This window comes from Pseudorca crassidens, chromosome 19, assembly GCF_039906515.1.
Source record: "Pseudorca crassidens isolate mPseCra1 chromosome 19, mPseCra1.hap1, whole genome shotgun sequence".
NCBI classification, from domain to species: domain Eukaryota; kingdom Metazoa; phylum Chordata; class Mammalia; order Artiodactyla; family Delphinidae; genus Pseudorca; species Pseudorca crassidens.
The window spans coordinates 47438934-47456953 of NC_090314.1; the positions used below are offsets into that span (position 1 = coordinate 47438934).

Genomic DNA, 18020 nt, shown 5'->3' on the forward strand with positions numbered 1-18020 from the left:
ACCCTGGCAAGATAGGATGTCGGAGCCAGCAAAGCAGAAGCCAGACCCTCGACAGGAGTGAACTCACCACAGTCAAGGCCACGCTGGGGAGCCCTGTTGCGGCCCACAGCCACTGTCCACAAGGGACATCCCTTTCCTCTAGCTCGAGTGGGGGCTTCAGAGCCTTTCTCTTCAACCTTCGGTGTGTGCTGCTGGTTTTATAGTCACAACCTTCAGGGTCTTGCGACATTCTGGGCCTAAAGCCACCTTCAAGACAGCAAAAACTGGGGAACTCCCTGGTGGTCCAGTGGTTAGGACTCGGCGCTTTCACTACGGTGGCCCGGGTTCAATCCCTGGTCAGGGAACTAAGATCCCCTAAGCTGCAAGGCCCGGCCCCCCCCCCAAAAAAAAGAGAGCAAAAACTGAGAGTTTGACCCACACGTACACAGTTCCATGATTTACACAGTCATACTCGATAAATGGAACTAAGTCAATCAGATATCCATTTGGAAAACACCTACCTCACACCATATACAAAAACTAATCCCAGATGAACCATAAACCTAATTGTAAAAGGTAAAATATGAAAGCTTCTAGAAGAAAATACAGGGATTTCCACAGCCTTCATAGCCTTGGGGTAGACACAGATTTGAAAAATAGACACAAAACACATTGATCCAAAACAAAAAGACTGATAAATTGAAGTTCATTAAAATTAAGAACTTCTGGGACTTCCCTGGTGGTCCAGTGGGTAAGACTTTGAGCTCCCAATGCAGGAGGCCTGGGTTTGATCCCTGGTTGGGGAACTAGATCCTGCATGCATGCCACAACTAAAAAGTCCACATGCTGCAACTAAAAACCCCACATGCCACACTGAAGACCCCGCGTGCTGCAATTAAGACCCGGCGCAGCCAAAGTAAATAAATAAATAAATAAATTTTAAAAATTAAGAACTTCTGTTCAACAAAAGATATCATTAAGATATTTAAAAGGCCGGCCATAGACTGTAAGAAGATATTTGCTATAAACATATATTTCTCTCCAGTAAAAGACACGTCCACAGTATATAAAGAGCCCCTACAAATCAATAAGGAAAACACATACAACTCAATTTAAGAATGAGACAATTGTAGTGAGGTGGATGGACCTAGAGTCTGTCATACAGAGTGAAGTAAGTCAGAAAGAGAAAAAGAAATACCATATGCTAACACGTATATATGGAATCTTAAAAAAAAAGTGGTTCTGAAGAATCTAGGGGCAGGACAGGAACAAAGATGCAGACGTAGAGAATGGACTTGAGGACACGGGGAGGGGGAAGGGTAAGCTGGGACGAAGTGAGAGTGTCATGGACTTATAAATACTACCAAATGTAAAATAGATAGCTAGTGGGAAGCAGCCGCATAGCACAGGGAGATCAGCTCGGTGCTTTGTGACCACCTAGAGGGGTGGGATAGGGAGGGTGGGAGGGAGATGCAAGAGGGAGGAGATATGGGGATATATGTATATATATAGCTGATTCACTTTGTTATAAAGCAGAAACTAACACACCACTGTAAAGCAATTATACTCCAATAAAGATGTTAAAAAAAAAAAAAAGAATGAGACAATGACTTTAAAGGATGCTTCCACAAAGCATCCTTTGCTTTGTGGAAAGCGTGGATAAGACTCCACGCTCCCAGTGCAGGGGGCCCGGGTTTGATCCCTGGTGGGGGAACTAGATCCCACATGCACGCCGCAGCTAAGAGTTTGCATGCCACAACTAAGACCCAGCGCAACCAAATAAATAAATATAAAAAAAAAAAAGTCTGTGACAACTGTAATCTGTTAAAAAAAAAAAAGAATGGGCAGATGTTTTGAATGGACATTTCTCCAAAGAAAACACACAAGTGGCAATAAGCATTTAGATAAAAAGATGCTCACTATCATTAGTCATCAGGGAAATGCAAATCAAAACCATAATGAGATACCACTTGTCACCCACTAGGATGGCTATAATAAAAGCAAAACCAAGAAAAACAGACAGTAAGAACTGCTGGTGAGGATGTAGAGGAACGCACTGCTGGTTGAAATATAAAACAAGGCAGCTGCTCTTGGCAGTTCCTCAAAAGGTTATATATAGCTACCATATGAGCCCAAAATTCTGCTTCAAGGTATGCATTCAAAAAGGTTAAAAACATATGTCCAAGCAAAAAATTATACATGAATGTTCACAGTAGCATTATTCATAATAGCCAAAGGGTAGGAAAAACGCCAATGTTCATGAACTTATTAATGGATAAATAAAATGTGATACATCCATCTAATGAAATCTACAATGGGATACTGCTCAGCAATGAGAAGGAATGAAGCACTGATACAGGCCACAACATGGATGAAACATTTTGCAAACTGAAAGAAGCCAATCACAAGTGTCACATATTACATGATTCCATTTATGTAAAATGTCCAGAACAGGCAAATCTATAGACAAAGGAGATGAGTGGTTACCAGGGGTTGAGCGGGGTGAGGTAGGAGGGGAAAGGGACAGGAGTGATTGCTAATGGGTAGGGGGTTTCTTTTATGGGAGACGAAAATGTTTTAAAATTAGACTGTGGTGATGGTTGTACAAATCTGTGAATATACTAAAACAAATTGAATTATACACTTTAATTAGGTGAATTGTATGGTATGTGAATTATATCCCAATAAAGCTGTTAAAAAAAGAGAGTGGACATGCCTCTTCTATAGTCTATTTCATGGCGCTGGCCCATCCTGAGTTATAGGATCTGAAAGCTACAGGCCAAAGGAGAGATGTGTGTGGATGGAACTGAAAGAGCAAGGTTATATCCCCAACACAAGCCCCAGACAGCGGCTAGGATGAGCTCTGGGTTTTATGTGTCTGGGTCCACGTGCACTCCCATTCCTACTTCTGCTTTTCATGACCCAAGAACAAATGTGAAATGGCACAAGAGCTTGGGTTCACAGCTTGACGACTGCTTCCCGGGGCCCACAGTTCCAGCCTCTACCCTCGGGGCTCTCTCCAGGACAGTCCCAGAGCTGGCTTCCTCAGGTCATCAACACACTGGATTGGCTTATTCTAGAACAGCGCTGTCCCACAGAAATACAATGCAAGCCACACAGGTCACCTTAAACGTTCTAGTGGCCACATTTTTAAAAGTTTAAAAAAACAGGTGAAATTAATTTTAATAATATATTTTATTTAAAATACATATTTTAAATGTTTTCATTTTAACATGATCAATAATCAAATTACGAATGACACATTTTACATTCTTTTTTTTCCTACTAAGTCCTCAGAATCTAGTGTGTATCTTACTCAGCTTATCTCAGTTCGGACGAGCCACGTTTTAAGTGCTCCAGAGCCACACGTGGCTAGTGGCTGCCCAAGTGGACAGTGCAGCCCGACATCTGCTTCGTGTTGCAAAATGAGTATTTTCAAAGCCTGGTGCTTTACGAAAATGTTAATAATAACAAGTACTGAGGAGGAAACCAAAGCTCAGTGAGGTGAAGGGCCTCGCCTAAGGCATAAGGGCATAACCCCTGAGTGGCAGGGGTTAAGGGAAGAGAGTCTGAGGTTGGGTGAGAATTCCCTGCTCCACAGGGTCCATGTGCAGATGACAGGAGACACCCATGGGAAGAGATGGGCGCACAGCCCGGCTCACATCCACCACTCACACCCCAAGGAACATGAGCTCCATCACCACAATGCTGTTAATACCAAACCATGCAGGGCGAGAGGCTCAGGGGGAAAAGGCAGAGACCACTCGGGGTCACTAGCTGGAGAAACCCCGCACCGCCTCTGAGACATTCACCAGCCCCCCCCCCCCCAAACCCAGCTTGTACCACTCACCGGACTGGTGGGCGAGGGGACCACAAGGCTCAGTCGAGGTCCATCCTCCTCCGGAGGCTTCCGCTGGCCACTTCCTTGGCCGACTACTCTGGTCGCCTCCCTCACCGGACTAGGAGGCTGCTGGCCTGAAGTGCTCCCCCAAGGGACAGCTTGGGCACTGCCCGGCTGTGGCCAGCCCAGGGCGCCAGGTGCCTGGGAAAGCGGCTCCTGCTTGCGGTCCCCATCTCGAGTCCCCGGGGATGCTTGGGCGGGGCGGGGCTCTGCAGGTACCTCAAGGCGCAGGGGTGTGATGGTGTCCAGGCCGCGGAGGGCGAGCAAGGCCTGCAGCGTGGGAACCTCCGCTTCGTGGCTCAGTCTGTCGGTTGGCACAGAGTTCACCTGGGCTTTGCTGAATTCCGACAACACCCTGGAAGTTTTTAAACAAAGAAACCTGTGTGACGGGCTTGTCAGCTAGAATGCCCAAGGCTAAGTGGAGAACTGCTGTTTTGTGATTGAACAAAAAACAAAACAAAACAACCCCCAACCCCTTAATCATCGCTGCGCTCCCAGCTCACACACACAGACGCTCCCACCAAAGTTGCTCCCCGGCTGGGACTTGGGCAGGTTGGGTAGCCAGGTGAGTTGTGCGGCCCAGGATCTCAGCTGACAGAGCCCACAAAGCAGAGGACAGGACTAGAGGTGAATGGGAACTGACCGCCTTTCAGCCTCTGAACAGGCTAACGGTGGGCCTGAAGAGCCGGCTCAGCCAGACAGCTGTGTGGCCGGTCCCTGCCCCAAGGCGACCTCAGCAGTGCCTCGGTGAACAGCATGTCTCAGAGCTGGGCTCCAAGACTCCGCTCCCTGGGACACGGGCTTGGGCGAAGTGAGGACCCGCTTTGCTCCTGGAACAGTAACTGGGCAGCAGGGTCGGGGTGAGGGGCTGGGTGTGGATCCACAGAAGCCTCAAATCCCCAGACGCTGCTGCTGGAGCACAGTGCATACAAGCTGTGCAGTGCGTGTGCCCGTGTACACGGGGATGTGTTCCTGATGGGACTGGCACGTTCTGCCCCTCAGTGGTATGTCTGGGGCCGGGGGAGCCAATGTCACTGACTTTGTGTACACACACACACACACACACGCACACACACACACACAGTTCTGGGACTTCTGGAATGTGCACTGGCTAGTGGCTGCTTCTCCCTCCCTCTCCTGAGGCTTCTGAGAATCCAAGTTCTGTTTCTGAAGTAAACCTATTTGCTGTCTCCACCTCTGCTTATGAATCCAGTGAGGACATCATGGGCAAATACAGGTTCTGGTGGCAAGAAAGCTGTCTGGAGCCCAAGAGATCTCACCATCGCACGTATCTGCCCTAATGGCTTAGACTGGGTGCAGAAGACACATCAAACTCCCCTTAATGCGGTTACGGAAAAGAGGATTTTAGAACTCAAGTTTTCATCTGATTGTCTTCTAGGTGAGCTCTGCTCTTATTTACACCATCATAACCCCAAACAACATAGACATTTTGGACAAGAAGAGGTGACCAACCCATGCATTTCTGGGCAACTGATTTTCAACAGAGGTACTGAGACATTTCAGTGGGGAAAGAACAGTCTTTCAACAAATGGTGCTGGGCTAAGTGAATAGTTCCATGCAAAAGAATAAAGTTGGACTCATCTCACACCATATAAAAAAATTAACCCCAAATGGATCAAAGACCTAAAGGTAAGAGCTAAAACTATAAAACTCTTAGAAGGAAAGAGGTGTAAAGCTTCATATCTTTGGATCAGGCAATGGTTTCTTAGATATGACATATAAAATGTGCAAATATTATTATATATCTGATAAGAGTCTAGTACCCAGAATATACAGAGCTCTTACAACTCAACAATAAATAACCCAATTTAAAAACAGGCAAAGGACGGGACTTGCCTGCTGGTCCAGTGGTTAAGAATCCGCCTTAAAATGCAGGGGACGCGGGTTTGATCCCTGGTCAGGGAACTAAGATCCCACATGGCACAGGGCAACTAAGCCCACGTGCTGCAAGTAGAGAGAAACCCGTGGGCCGCAACGAAGAGCCCATGTGCCACAACTAAGACCCGATGCAGCCAAAAATAAATAAATAGTACAGATGAACTGGTGTGCAGGGCAGAAATAGAGACACAGATGTAGAGAACAAACGTATGGACACCAAGGGGGGAAAGTGGTGGTGGTGGTGGTGGTGGGGTGGTGGGATGATTTGGGAGATTGGGATTGACATGTATACACTGATATGTATAAAATGGATAACTAATAACCTGCTGTATAAAAAAAAAATAAAATTCAAACAAAAATAAATATTTTTAAAAAGAAAAAAAGCACAATGCTTTCAAAGAATAAATAAATTAAAAATAGGCAAAGGAAAAAAAATAGGCAAAGGATTTGAATAGACATTACTCCAAAGAAGATATATAAATGGCCAATGAAGACATGAAAAAGTGCTCAGAATCATTAGACAATAGTGAAATACAAATCAAAACCACAGGATGGCTATAATAAAAGAGACAGAGAGGGCTTCCCTGGTGGCGCACTGGTTGAGAGTCCGCCTGCTGATGCAAGGGACACGGGTTCGTGCCCCGGTCCGGGAAGATCCCACATGCCGCGGAGCAGCTGGGCCTGTGAGCCATGGCTGCTGAGGGTACGCGTCCGGAGCCTGTGCTCCGCAACGGGAGAGGCCACAACAGTGAGAGGCCCGTGTGGAGAAATTGGAACACATGTATACTATCAGTGGAAATGTGAAATGGTGCAGCCCCTGTGGAAAACATTTGGTAGCTGCTCAGAAACTTAAATAAAGAGTTATCATGGGACTCAGTAATTCTACTCTTAGGTACTTACCCAAAAGAATTCAAAACATATGTCCACACAAAATACTTGTAAATGAATGTTCACAGCAACATTATTCATAATAGCCAAAAAGTGGGAAAAAAATGTTCATTAATTGATGAATAAATAAATTGTAATATATCCATACAATGGAATATTATTTGCCCATGATATGTGCTATATAACGTGGTTGAACCTTGAAAACATTGCACTAAGTGAAAGAAGGCAGTCACAAAAGGCCACATATTGTATGACTCGACTGATATTAAATGTCCAGAAAAGGTAAATTCATAGCTAATGGGTAAGGGACTTCCTTACGGGTAATGAAAATGCTCTTGAAGTAGACAGCAGTAGATGTTGAATTCACAACCTTGTGAATATACTGAAAACCACTGAACAGTACCCTTTACAATGGTGAATGTTATGATATGTGAATCATATCTTGATAAACAAACAGATGACCTCTCAGAGAAAGCTGTAAATGTGTTTGTGGAATAGTTACAGAGGGGACGCAGGTGGGGACTCGCTCTTGCTCTAAAAGCCACACTCTAAAAACAGACCCACAAAAAATCCAAGAGTGCAATTTGCAGTGAGTAGGCAATGATGAGTTCTGGAAAGAAAGGGGTAGTTTCCATAGGCAGAGGAGGAGGGGCATTTGCTAACCACTTATATGTGTCCAAACCACGAGGCGCCCTTCTGAAATGAACTAGGGTGTCAGACTTTTTACAAGGTCCTCTGTGAGGTCCCGGCTCCTCATGGGCTCCCAGGAGGTGGTGTGGTGAGTGATTAAAAGCAGGGGCTCCCGAGTCCACCTGGCCTTGCTTAACACACGGCTGTGGGCCCCACAATGTGAACATTATGTTCATGGACTTAATTCCCTTACCTGGAAAATGGATGTGGTATCAGCACCCATCTTTTATGACTGTGACAAAGATTAAATGACATAATACAGGTAAAGTGCTTAGCACAGTGTCTGGCACAAAGTGATCAATAAATGTTAACCTCATTATCATTGATAAGACTGCTTAGCCTCTGTATACACAAACATAAACGTGTAAGGAAAGGAACAGATTTACTGAAATACTCACTAGCATTACCAAAACAGTTACCAATTAGAAGTGAATCCTAACCTATAAGAAAGATTTTAATGACAAGCGTAGACTGGGTGTTAGAATAAGTCAGTGACTTAATGCTTAGAGAAATGTCACCAAACAGCAGGAAGCTTGTGTGATCAATTAGAGCTTCTGTCAAATCAAAACCAAGATCAAGGGGAATTCCTTGGCAGTCCAGTGGTTAGGACTCTGCACTTCCATTGAAGGGGGCACGGGTTCAATCCCTGGTCAGGGAACTAAGATCCTTCAAGCTGCAGGGCACGGTCAAAAAACCCCCCAAAAACAAAAAACCCAGGTCAAGGTGAAATGAAGCTCACAGAGCTTCATCAGAATTGGTGAAGGATCCAGTGAGAATAAGAGAGACACGTACATCAAGTGGAAAAAAGGGCTAGAGATGAGATTTTGAAGGAAAGGCAAAAGAAAGAACATTTTTAAAAATTTTGAGGAAAATGAAACATAGAAATGAAACTGGGGGGAAAAAAAAAGGAAAAGAAATGAAACTGAAACCACTACAGTCCTTCCACTTTGGTCTGGTTCAGGGCCGTGTTTCCCAAAACCTTTCTGTTCGAAAATTGTTTTTTTTTTTTTTGGCTGCGCCGCCCGGCATGTGAGATCTTAGTTCCCCAACCAGGGACTGAACCCAGGCACCCCCTGCATTGGAAGCGCAGAGTCTTAACCACCGGACTGCCAGGGAAGTCCACTATTCGAAAATTTTTAAACTTTGTGCTTTCATTTAGAGAACATCTGGAAAAAAGGTATATGTATTATAAATACTTATGTATGAAGTAAATTAAAAGCATGGCCTGGAGAATCTAAATGGCCACCTTATAAAGTACCCCTGAGAAGTGATCCTGAGCCTGCGGTTTTCCTGAACATGCGGACTATTGTGTTGGTGATACACAGTATTATTTGGCAGTCAAGAGCCACTAATAAAAGCAAAGAGGGCTTCCCTGGTGGCGCAGTGGTTGAGAGTCTGCCTGCCGATGCAGGGGACACAGGTTCATGCCCCGGTCCGGGAAGATACCACGTGCTGCAGAGCGGCTGGGCCCGTGAGCCATGGCCGCTGAGCCTGCGCGTCCAGAGCCTGTGCTCTGCAACGGGAGAGGCCACAACAGTGAGAGGCCCGCGTACCGCAAAAAAAAAAAAAAAAAAGCAAAGAGGTAGGTTGCACATGCTAAGAATCATTTCCCCCAAGGGAAGGCCTCATGACAATAACCTCTGACAAATATTACTAACCAAGGTTTTGCAGCAGTGTATGTGAGGGCAAGCAGCAGGAGAACGGATGTCACAGGTACACCAGTAAAATGACACCACCACCCAGTGAGCATGCATGCTGTGTCAGACACTGCTCTAAGCATTTGACAGACCTAAATTCATTTCATCTCCCCAGCATTCCTTTGAAGCATTCTTATCCCCATTTTACAGATGAGGACATCAAGGTCAGAAAGGTTGAGTAACTTGCCCGAGATGGCAAAGCTGGTTGATGGAGGGCTCAGGCAGTCCGGCTCCTGAGTCCACACTTTTTACCATTAGACTGTACCTATGCATGATATAATTATAATTATAATTCAGGATATAATTATAATTCAGACCCAATGAGCACAAAAGAAGCTATGTGGGACAGTCGATCCTCTCTTCACAAGGCAAACTGTAATTTGGCTTCTGCAAAACATTAATAAGTTTCATTTGGAATGTTATGGGTTTTGCGCTTCATGTTTAATTTGTAGATTTTTTCTTTTTTTTTTTTGGCCACACAGAGAGGCTTGTGGGATCTTAGTTCTCCGACCAGGGATTGAACCTGGGCCCTGGCAGTGAAAGCGCAGAGTTCTAACCACTGGACCACCAGGGAATTCCCAGTTTGTAGATGTTTTGACTTTATAGCTGTAAGAGTTTTAAGCACAACGTGTTTATGCCTAATTTTAAGTTATATACATTTAAGCAAACTCTTACGTGTTGGTGAGCATCTTTACCATTAAAACATATACTCTAAGAAATGCTGGTCTCTGTGAATGCTCCAAGACAAACTTCCAGCCCAGCTCTAAGAATGATGGCGCTGGCTGCGTGCTTGTGTGTGTGTGTGTGTGTACGTGTGTGTGTGTGTGTGTGTGTGTGTGTGTGTGTGTGTGTGTGTGGTGTCTGCCGCTTCCTCACATCACTGTCCAGTGTTGGTCTGTACATCCTGACCCTCTTCCCTTGAGTTCCCCTGGAATACCCAGGACAACACTTCCCATGCAGGGTGGATGGTCACTGATTCAGTGGCCTTAAGCTGGAATTTTCCAATCACAAGACTCATGAAAGATAAAGGCGAGGCACATGACAAAGAGAAGGCTGGCTGGTCTGCGGGAGGAGGGAGAGACAACCAAGGGCTAAGACAGGTGACTGAGCCCCAGTCACGCCACGGGCCCAGCATCTCTGGGGTGGGGGCTGCTCCTTCCCAGCACGTTATATCCAATCCTTCCGTTTGACATGTGAAAATTCTATCTGATGTGCTCAATGTTCGGAGGCCATTTCTGGGACCTACCAGACATTCTTATGTGTGCATCTCACTCATGGGTATCTCACTTGATTCTCAAACAGCCCTATGAGGGAATTTCCATTTTAAAGATGAAGAAACAATAAAATAGGTAACTAATAAGGACCTACTGTATAGCACAGGGAACTCTACTCAATATTCTGTAATGACCTATATGGGAAAAGAATCTAAAAAAGAGTGGATATAAGCATATGTATAACTGAATCACTTTGCTGTACAGCAGAAACTGAAACAACATTGTAAATCAACTCTACTCCAATAAAAATTAAAAAAAAAAAAAAAGAAAAAGATGAAGAAACAGAACCTCAAAAAGAGTTAGCCGTGTACGAGACATTACTGGGCTTGTAGGTGGTGGAACGGGGCTTGAAACTAGATCTGCTCCAGGGCCAGTCCCTGACACCCAATCCTGGCGTGATTCCCACACCGGGTGGGAGCCCTGTGAAGACCTGAACCAAGGTGGGGGGAAGGGTGGGAACAGCAGGAGTGGAAAGGTCCTAAACACAGCTGATGTAACACAGGTCCTACTAGAGGAAATGCTTCAGAGACGGCTACCATGTTTCACCTATGAGACGAGCAAATTTTCAAAAGTTTGATGATACCTTCTGTTGACAAGCCTGAGAGGACACAAGCACAACCCTGATGGAGTGCAAATAGGCAACATCTGTGAAAATTACAAATTAATTTATTCCTTGGCTCAGCAATTTTGCTTCTGGGAATTTACTGAACAGAGCTAGCTTGCGTAGGCCTAAAGGACCACATACACAGGTTATTGATAGAAACACTGAACTCCAATGTCCATTAAACTCAGGGCTGATTCAATAAACTAAGGTACATTCATACAATGGAAAAATCTGTAACAGGAAAAAAAAAAAAAAAAAAGAAGCTCTGATATGAAAAGATCTCCCAAACAAGGTATAGAATAATTTATACTAGCTTTCGTGGAAAGAAAGGAATAAGAAATAAGAAAGATAATAACCTATAAGGGAAAAGAATCTGAAAAACAATATATTTTATATATATATATAACAATGTTATATATATTATATATATATAACATATTTATATATATGTATAAATAACTGAATTACTGTGCTGTACACCTGAAACTAACACAACATTGTAAATCAACTATACTTCAATTTAAAAAAAAAAGAAAGGGCTCCCCTGGTGGCACAGTGGTTGAGAGTCCGCCTGCCGATGCAGGGGACGTGGGTTCGTGCCCCAGTCCGGGAAGATCCCACATGCCGCGGAGCAGCTGGGCCCGTGAGCCATGGCCGCTGGGCCTGCGCATCCGGAGCCTGTGCTCCGCAACGGGAGAGGCCATGGCAGTGAGAGGCCCGCGTACCGCAAAAAAAAAAAAAGAAAGAAAAGAAAAATTTAAAATTTGTACATTCATATTTGTTATAGATGCATTTAGAAATTGGAAAAATATGCAAGAAATTAATAATTATGGTTACATAAATACAGTGGGAAAGTCTTTTCACTGTATATATTTTAGATTTTTTTAAACTATAAAAATATATTATCTATTCAAAAATTAATGTTGAAAAGCCTGAAGGAAGGAAGGCTCTGGCCAGGCTCCCTTCTCCAGTCCAGTTCGTCATTGCATGTCCTCCTCCTCCACACACTTGCTCGTCCCCACTTGTCTGCCACCCCCGTCCTGGCATCACTCAGGTTTTCTGTCCCCCAGAAGGTCTTCTGTGAGGTCCCAGAAGATCACCCTTATGCACTGTGCTTCACTGCACTTTTTTGGAAGTTGTACATAGAGCTCTGAACTATAAGTTTCCTTCTCTCTAGATGAAGACGACAATAATATTTCACACTAAATCTCAGAGATTAAATAACTTGTTACAGGTCACCAGGACAGAGATGGGGCTGGAACCAACTCTGAGCCCCATCTAAATGCATTCTCCCCACTGGCCCCAGTCTGCCTGAAGGTACAGCTCCCAGCAATTCCAGTCTCTGGGGGAGAGTCCCTGCCCCCTTCGTCTGTCTTTACGCCCTAACAGAGTTCCGTGCTCAGTGACAGGCAATCACATGCCCCAGGGAGGGAGGGCAAGAGGAAGAGAAGAAGGAAGGAGAAAGAGAGGGAAGGGGTGGGGGAGGGGTACTCACTCTTGCAGAGACAGGTCCGAATCGTCAGCATTTGCCATCCCCAGGTCTGAGTCGCAGGACATGGGCTCCTCGGAACGGTCTGGACTCTTGGAGCCATTCTCTTGGAGCAGGCAGCTGTCAGAGTTGAGGCTGCAAGAGAGCTGGGATGAACTGGCCGTGTCCAGACTGAGGGAGGAGGCCGTGAGCCCCCTGTTCCGTCGGATCTTATGGCCCGAGTGCTGGACCTCGATGTCCTCCGAGCCTGAGGAATGGGAGATGGAATCCAGAGACTCCTTCCGCTGTAGTTCCGCTCCGGAGGTAGTGAGGGGGTCGAGCTCCGAGAGCGGGCAGAGCCCGGAGAGGGCCAGCGGGGTGAGCGTCCACTCGTTTAGGATGGCAGACTTGTAGGAGAGCTCAAAGGACAGGGACGTCAGGCCCTGCAGGAAGCTCAGGAGGAACTCGCCCTCCTCGGCGTCACGGAGCAGGGCCGTGGGCTGGTAGTACTCGCACAGGCGGGCCTGCTCCTGCAGCAGCAGCTTCAGGTAGCACTCCATCAGGCCGTCATTGAGGGCCAGCCGCAGCCAGGCCCGGCAGCGGCCCACGTCCGTGCTCACGAAGATCAGGTGCTCCAATTCCGAGATGATGTGTCTGGGAAGGTGGAGAACACACGTGTTTTCAAGAAACAACTCCAAATCATGAACATGTCATTTTATCCACTGGTTAGCAAGAGCCAGTAACAACGACCACAAATATACATAGGCATGAAAAGCTCCTGGATAGCAGTGTTCAAAGGGGAATTTAGAAAGGTTCAGCTCTAAACCCCCAACTTTTTTACATTTAGTGTCATGAAGGATTGTTGCCATTTTCATGACAACTACCCGTCTGGCCCCTGACATCATCTGCTCATCCAGGACATGTCTGCTAAGCCCCTAAATTTTAGGTTGAGGTCCTTGGAGCTGCGAAGACACAGGGTAAAGTCATGGTCCCTACCCTCGGTCCAGGAAACCGCCTTTCAAGGGCATATTGAGGTGAGCCCTGTTGTTAGCAGAGCTGGGGTGAGGGCTGGGTAATCACCTCTGGGTTGGAGTAAGAAAAACACCACAGAAGAGGGTAGTATCTGAGCTGGGCCTTGAGAGACTACAAGAGGCAAAGATGGATGGAGAAACTTTGAGGCACAAGGGACTGACGGAGAAAAAAGCATAAAGGGTAGGAAAGCAACAGACTGTAACAAGAGTGGGGAGCGCTCCAGTTACAGCACACGGACGAAGAGTGGGTGATTGGGTTGCAAAGTCAGGTAATGCAGGGCCTTGAGTATCAAACGGGGGAGGCAAAGCGGGGCGATGCTCCCCACACCTGGCTGTGCACCCGAATCACCTGGGGAACTAGGTTAGGATACAGGTTCCGGGGCCCCAGCCAAGTGAAGCAGACCCCAGGCTGGCGTTTGGGAGCCTGTGGGCTACGGGTTTTTGCTCAGGAAAGTGACGTGCTCGCAGCTACGCAGACTTCAGGGTGGGGTGTTCCTACCCAACCCGACCCCACGTGTACCAAACTCAGCTCCTGAATGCCTCGGTCTGATGTAAATGCCCCTCCTCTGACTACCGCCAACCCCTGTGCACGTCTCCTCCACGGGAGTGCGGACCATACTCTGCAGAACCCAGTGATGGAGCTCCAGTCAGCTTAAGCTCAGTAAATGTTGGCTGACTGACCAAAGGAAAGACAGAATGAGATAAGGGGGACAATTAGAAAGGCACTGCCACCCAGGAGTCAGGTAAGAGCCTGAGATAGGGCAGCGGCAGTAGCACGGGAAGGAAGATTAGAGACTGACAAAGGCACCTTCGGGCAGGAGGTGGCATTTAATAGCCCCGAGAGGCACAGTGTCAGCTGCCTGCTCTGAAGCCCAGGCGGTTCAGGGCAGGGCCAGCAAGACAAGTGTCTCAGAGCACACATTCAGAGGCTCTAGCTGGATGCCACTCTTCTTAAGAAAAAAGAAGCAAACCCTACCTTGTTACAAGTATGATACGTAGCACACAGATGTGCAAACATCCTAAGGCAGGGTCAGCAAACTTCTGGAAAGGGCCAGACAGTAAAGATTTCAGGCTCTGCAGGCCGCACAACCTCTGTTGCAACTACCGAATTTGCCAGAGGGTGGTACAAAGAAGGCTCCTGCTCTTGCTTAGGGCACCCAGCCCAGGGGCTCGACGCTGCCCCAGGCCATGGCCTGAGGGGCTCACTGAGCCCTGGTCTAACATCCCCCCACCCCCACCCCACTTAGTCCACCATCTCCTCTCCGGGACACAGGGCTCTCTGTGCCTCTCCCGCATGGCTGGAGGAAAGAGCCCAGCATCCCACACTCTGAAGCTCTTCGCCGACGTGAACCGCCTCCACCCCCCGCCCCGCCGCCCCCAGCAGCTCTCACTTGTGGGTGACAGCTTTCAGGAGGGGCCAGAAGACGGGCTGAGGCAGAGGCTTCTGGTGGGCACTTTTCTTCCTTTTCCCTCCGGCCTCGGCTCGGATGTGCTTGGTGTGCAGGCCGTGGATGAAGACAGCTTCCAGGGCACTGCACATGCTGTTGGCATCTCCGTCTTCACTTGTGACTGCTGTGTCCAAGGACACGTACTGCTTCTGCAGTGCCTTCACGGAGCCCACTAGCTTCTTCTTGATGACCTGGGTAGCGCCAGACATAACACAGGCCTTTAGAGGCTCCTGTGGCGACCCCTGCAATGTGACTCTTCCTGTGGCCAAACACATGGGTCCACATGCATGCACAAATCTACATACCTGTGTAGCACAACGAGTGCAGGCTAACAGTAGAAAATAAAGAGAAAGCAGAGAGAAGTAAAGGAAAATCGCCCCAAGATGTGTTAGTTTTTGCAAAGATACGTGTGTTTTTAAAATTTCTTTGTTTTCTATTTTTTATTTACTTATTTATTGGCCGCACGGAGAGGCTTGCGGGATCTTAGTTCCCCGACCAGGGACTGAACCCGGCCCACGGCAGTGACAGCGCTGGGTCCTAAGCACTGGACTGCCAGGGAAATCCCTGTTTGTTTTTTAAACCAAACTTCAGTGAGCTGAGAGCCATATACACCTTGTGTTTAAATACTGGCTCCATCAGAGTTACAGCTATGGGAGCTTGGGTAATCCATTTAGGGCAGGGGTGAGGCTTTCCACCTTAATCACATGACCAACATTCCACTGAGAGTCAACAGGTTAAGAGTCAAAAAGTGCTGCTTTAGAACAATAAAAACACCCAGAAACAGGAGCATGGTTTACATGAAGAAAGATCCTAGACCTGGCAGTCAGAGCCTGGGTTTAGTCTCAGCTCTGTCAGTCACCAGTTGGGTCAGATATTTCACTTAACCTCTCTAAGCCTCAACTTTCTCATCTGTTAAATGGAAATAATACTTGGTGATTTGCAGCTGGGGGTATTACTCTTTGAAAGTAGGACTAGTTTTTTGGGTTTTTTTGCGGTACATGGGCCTTTCACTGTTGTGGCCTCTCCTGTTGCGGAGCACAGGCTCCGGATGCGCAGGCTCAGAGGCCATGGCTCACGGGCCCAGCCGCTCCGCGGCATGTGCGATCCTCCTGGACCAGGGCACGAACCTGTGTCCCCTGCATCGGCAGGCGGACTCTCAACCACTGCGCCACCAGGGAAGCCCAGGACTAGTTTTTTATTCATCCTCGTGCCCTCAACAATGGGCCTGGTTCTTGGCACATGTACTCAGTAAATGTTTGCTAAATGAATAAATTATAAAATATACCTAAAGTCCTTTGAAAATACATAGTTAAGATCGTTCTATCATAATATAAGTACATATGTCAAAATTACCTAAGGGTTTGGAAAAGGACTGGAAGGGATTGCAGAAAAACTGGTTTGAATTATTAGGTGATAGGATTATGGACAAATATTTCACTGTTTCACTTTTATTTTAGCCAACACAATTAATGTTAATGTTCTTTGAAAAGTTAAATGTTCCTTTTTTAGAACAGCTTTAATGGGACATAATTTACATATCATAAAATTCACTCATTGAAATACACAGCTCAGTGGTTTTTAGTACATTCACAGAATTGTGCAACCATTTCCGCTATCTAATTCTGGAACATTTTTATGACCCCCAGAAGAAACCCTGTACCTATCAGCAGTCACTCACTATTCCCTCTCCCCCAACCCCTGGCAACCACTGATCTACTTTCTGTCTCTATGGATTTGCCTATTCTGGACATTTCTTATACATGGAATCACATGATATGCAGCCTTTTGTGTCTGACTTCACTTAGCGCGTTTTCAAGTTTGTCTGTGTGGTAGCATATATCAGTCCTTCATTCCTTTTTATTGCCAAATAATATTCCATTGCATGGATATATCACATTATATTTATCCATTCATCAATTAATAGATATTTGGGTTGTTTCCACTTTTTGGCTACAACACTGCTATGAACATTCATGTTCATAGTTTTTTGTGTAAATATATATTTTCAATTCTCTTGGGTGTATACCTAGGAGTGGAATTGCTGAGTCACATGCAACTCTATGTTTCACTTTTTGAGGAACTATCAAACTGTTTTCCACAATGGCTGTACCATTTTACACTCCCACCAGGAAGGTATGAGAGTTCCACCTTCTCCACAACCCCACCAATACTTATTATTGTCTGCCATTTCGATTACAGTCATCCTAGTGGATATGAAGAAGTATCTCATTATGTTGTTTTTTTTTTTTCTGGCCACGCCGCACGGCGTGTGGGATCTTAGTTCCCCAACCAGGGGCTGAACCCATACCTCCCCACCCTGGAAGCACGGAGTCTTAACCACTGAACCACTGGGTAAGTCCCTCATTATGATTATTTTTTCTTACTATTTTACTTTTAAAATAAAATTTGTATTGGAGTATAGTTGCCGTACAATGTTGTGTTAGTTTCAGGTGTAGAGCAAAGTCAATCAGTTATACATAGACATATATCCACCTTTTTTTTTTTTAGATTCTTTTCCTATACAGGCCATTACAGAGTACTGAGTGGAGTCCCTGTGCTATACAGCAGGTTCTTATTGGTTATCTATTTTATATATAGTAGTGTGTATACGTCAGTCCCAATCTCCCAATTTATCCCTCCCACACCTTGTCCCCGGTAACCATGAGTTTGTTTTCTAGGTCCGTAGTGACTCTATTTCTGTTTTCCTCATTATGGTTTTGATTTGCCGTTGTCTAATGTCTAATGATGTGGAGCGTATTTTTATGTACTTATTGGTCATTTGTATATCTTCTTTGGAAAAATCCTTGGTCCTCAGGTAACCTACATGCAATCTCCATTGTTTTTTGTAAATCTCCATTTTATCACCAATAAGATGATCTAGAAAGGGCAGGCTCTCCTCGGAGCCTGCTTCTGCTATCACTTTTTCTTAACTCCAGGCCTCTCTTTCTGAACAGTGCAAATGCATTTCAAAGTGAGAAAAAACAATGAAATGGCTGTCCCAGGCACCCCTTCCCCCACCCTTGATTCTCCCTTGTTGCCTACCGGGATGGCAGCCCGGGGGTCCAGTCCATTCTCCACCGCTGAGAGCATTTCCACTCAAGCAGCAGCTCCCCAGAAGAATCACATGACACCTACAGGGAC

The 18020-nt window shown here is 46.1% G+C and overlaps 1 protein-coding gene across 3 annotated transcripts in view; it reads right to left on the reverse strand.

Annotated features, from left to right (window-relative positions):
* Positions 1-18020, reverse strand: part of PLEKHM1 (pleckstrin homology and RUN domain containing M1) — a 49824-nt gene that overhangs the window by 24782 nt on the left and 7022 nt on the right. For all 3 annotated transcript variants that reach the window (XM_067716691.1, XM_067716692.1, XM_067716690.1), the window contains 4 exons: positions 17922-18010; positions 14823-15070; positions 12428-13054; positions 3830-4235 (listed from right to left, as the gene is read on the reverse strand). In XM_067716691.1, coding sequence (XP_067572792.1) covers positions 3830-4235; positions 12428-13054; positions 14823-15070; positions 17922-17969 — 1329 coding nt within the window. In that variant the 5' untranslated portion in view covers positions 17970-18010. The remainder of the gene's footprint in view (positions 1-3829; positions 4236-12427; positions 13055-14822; positions 15071-17921; positions 18011-18020) is intronic.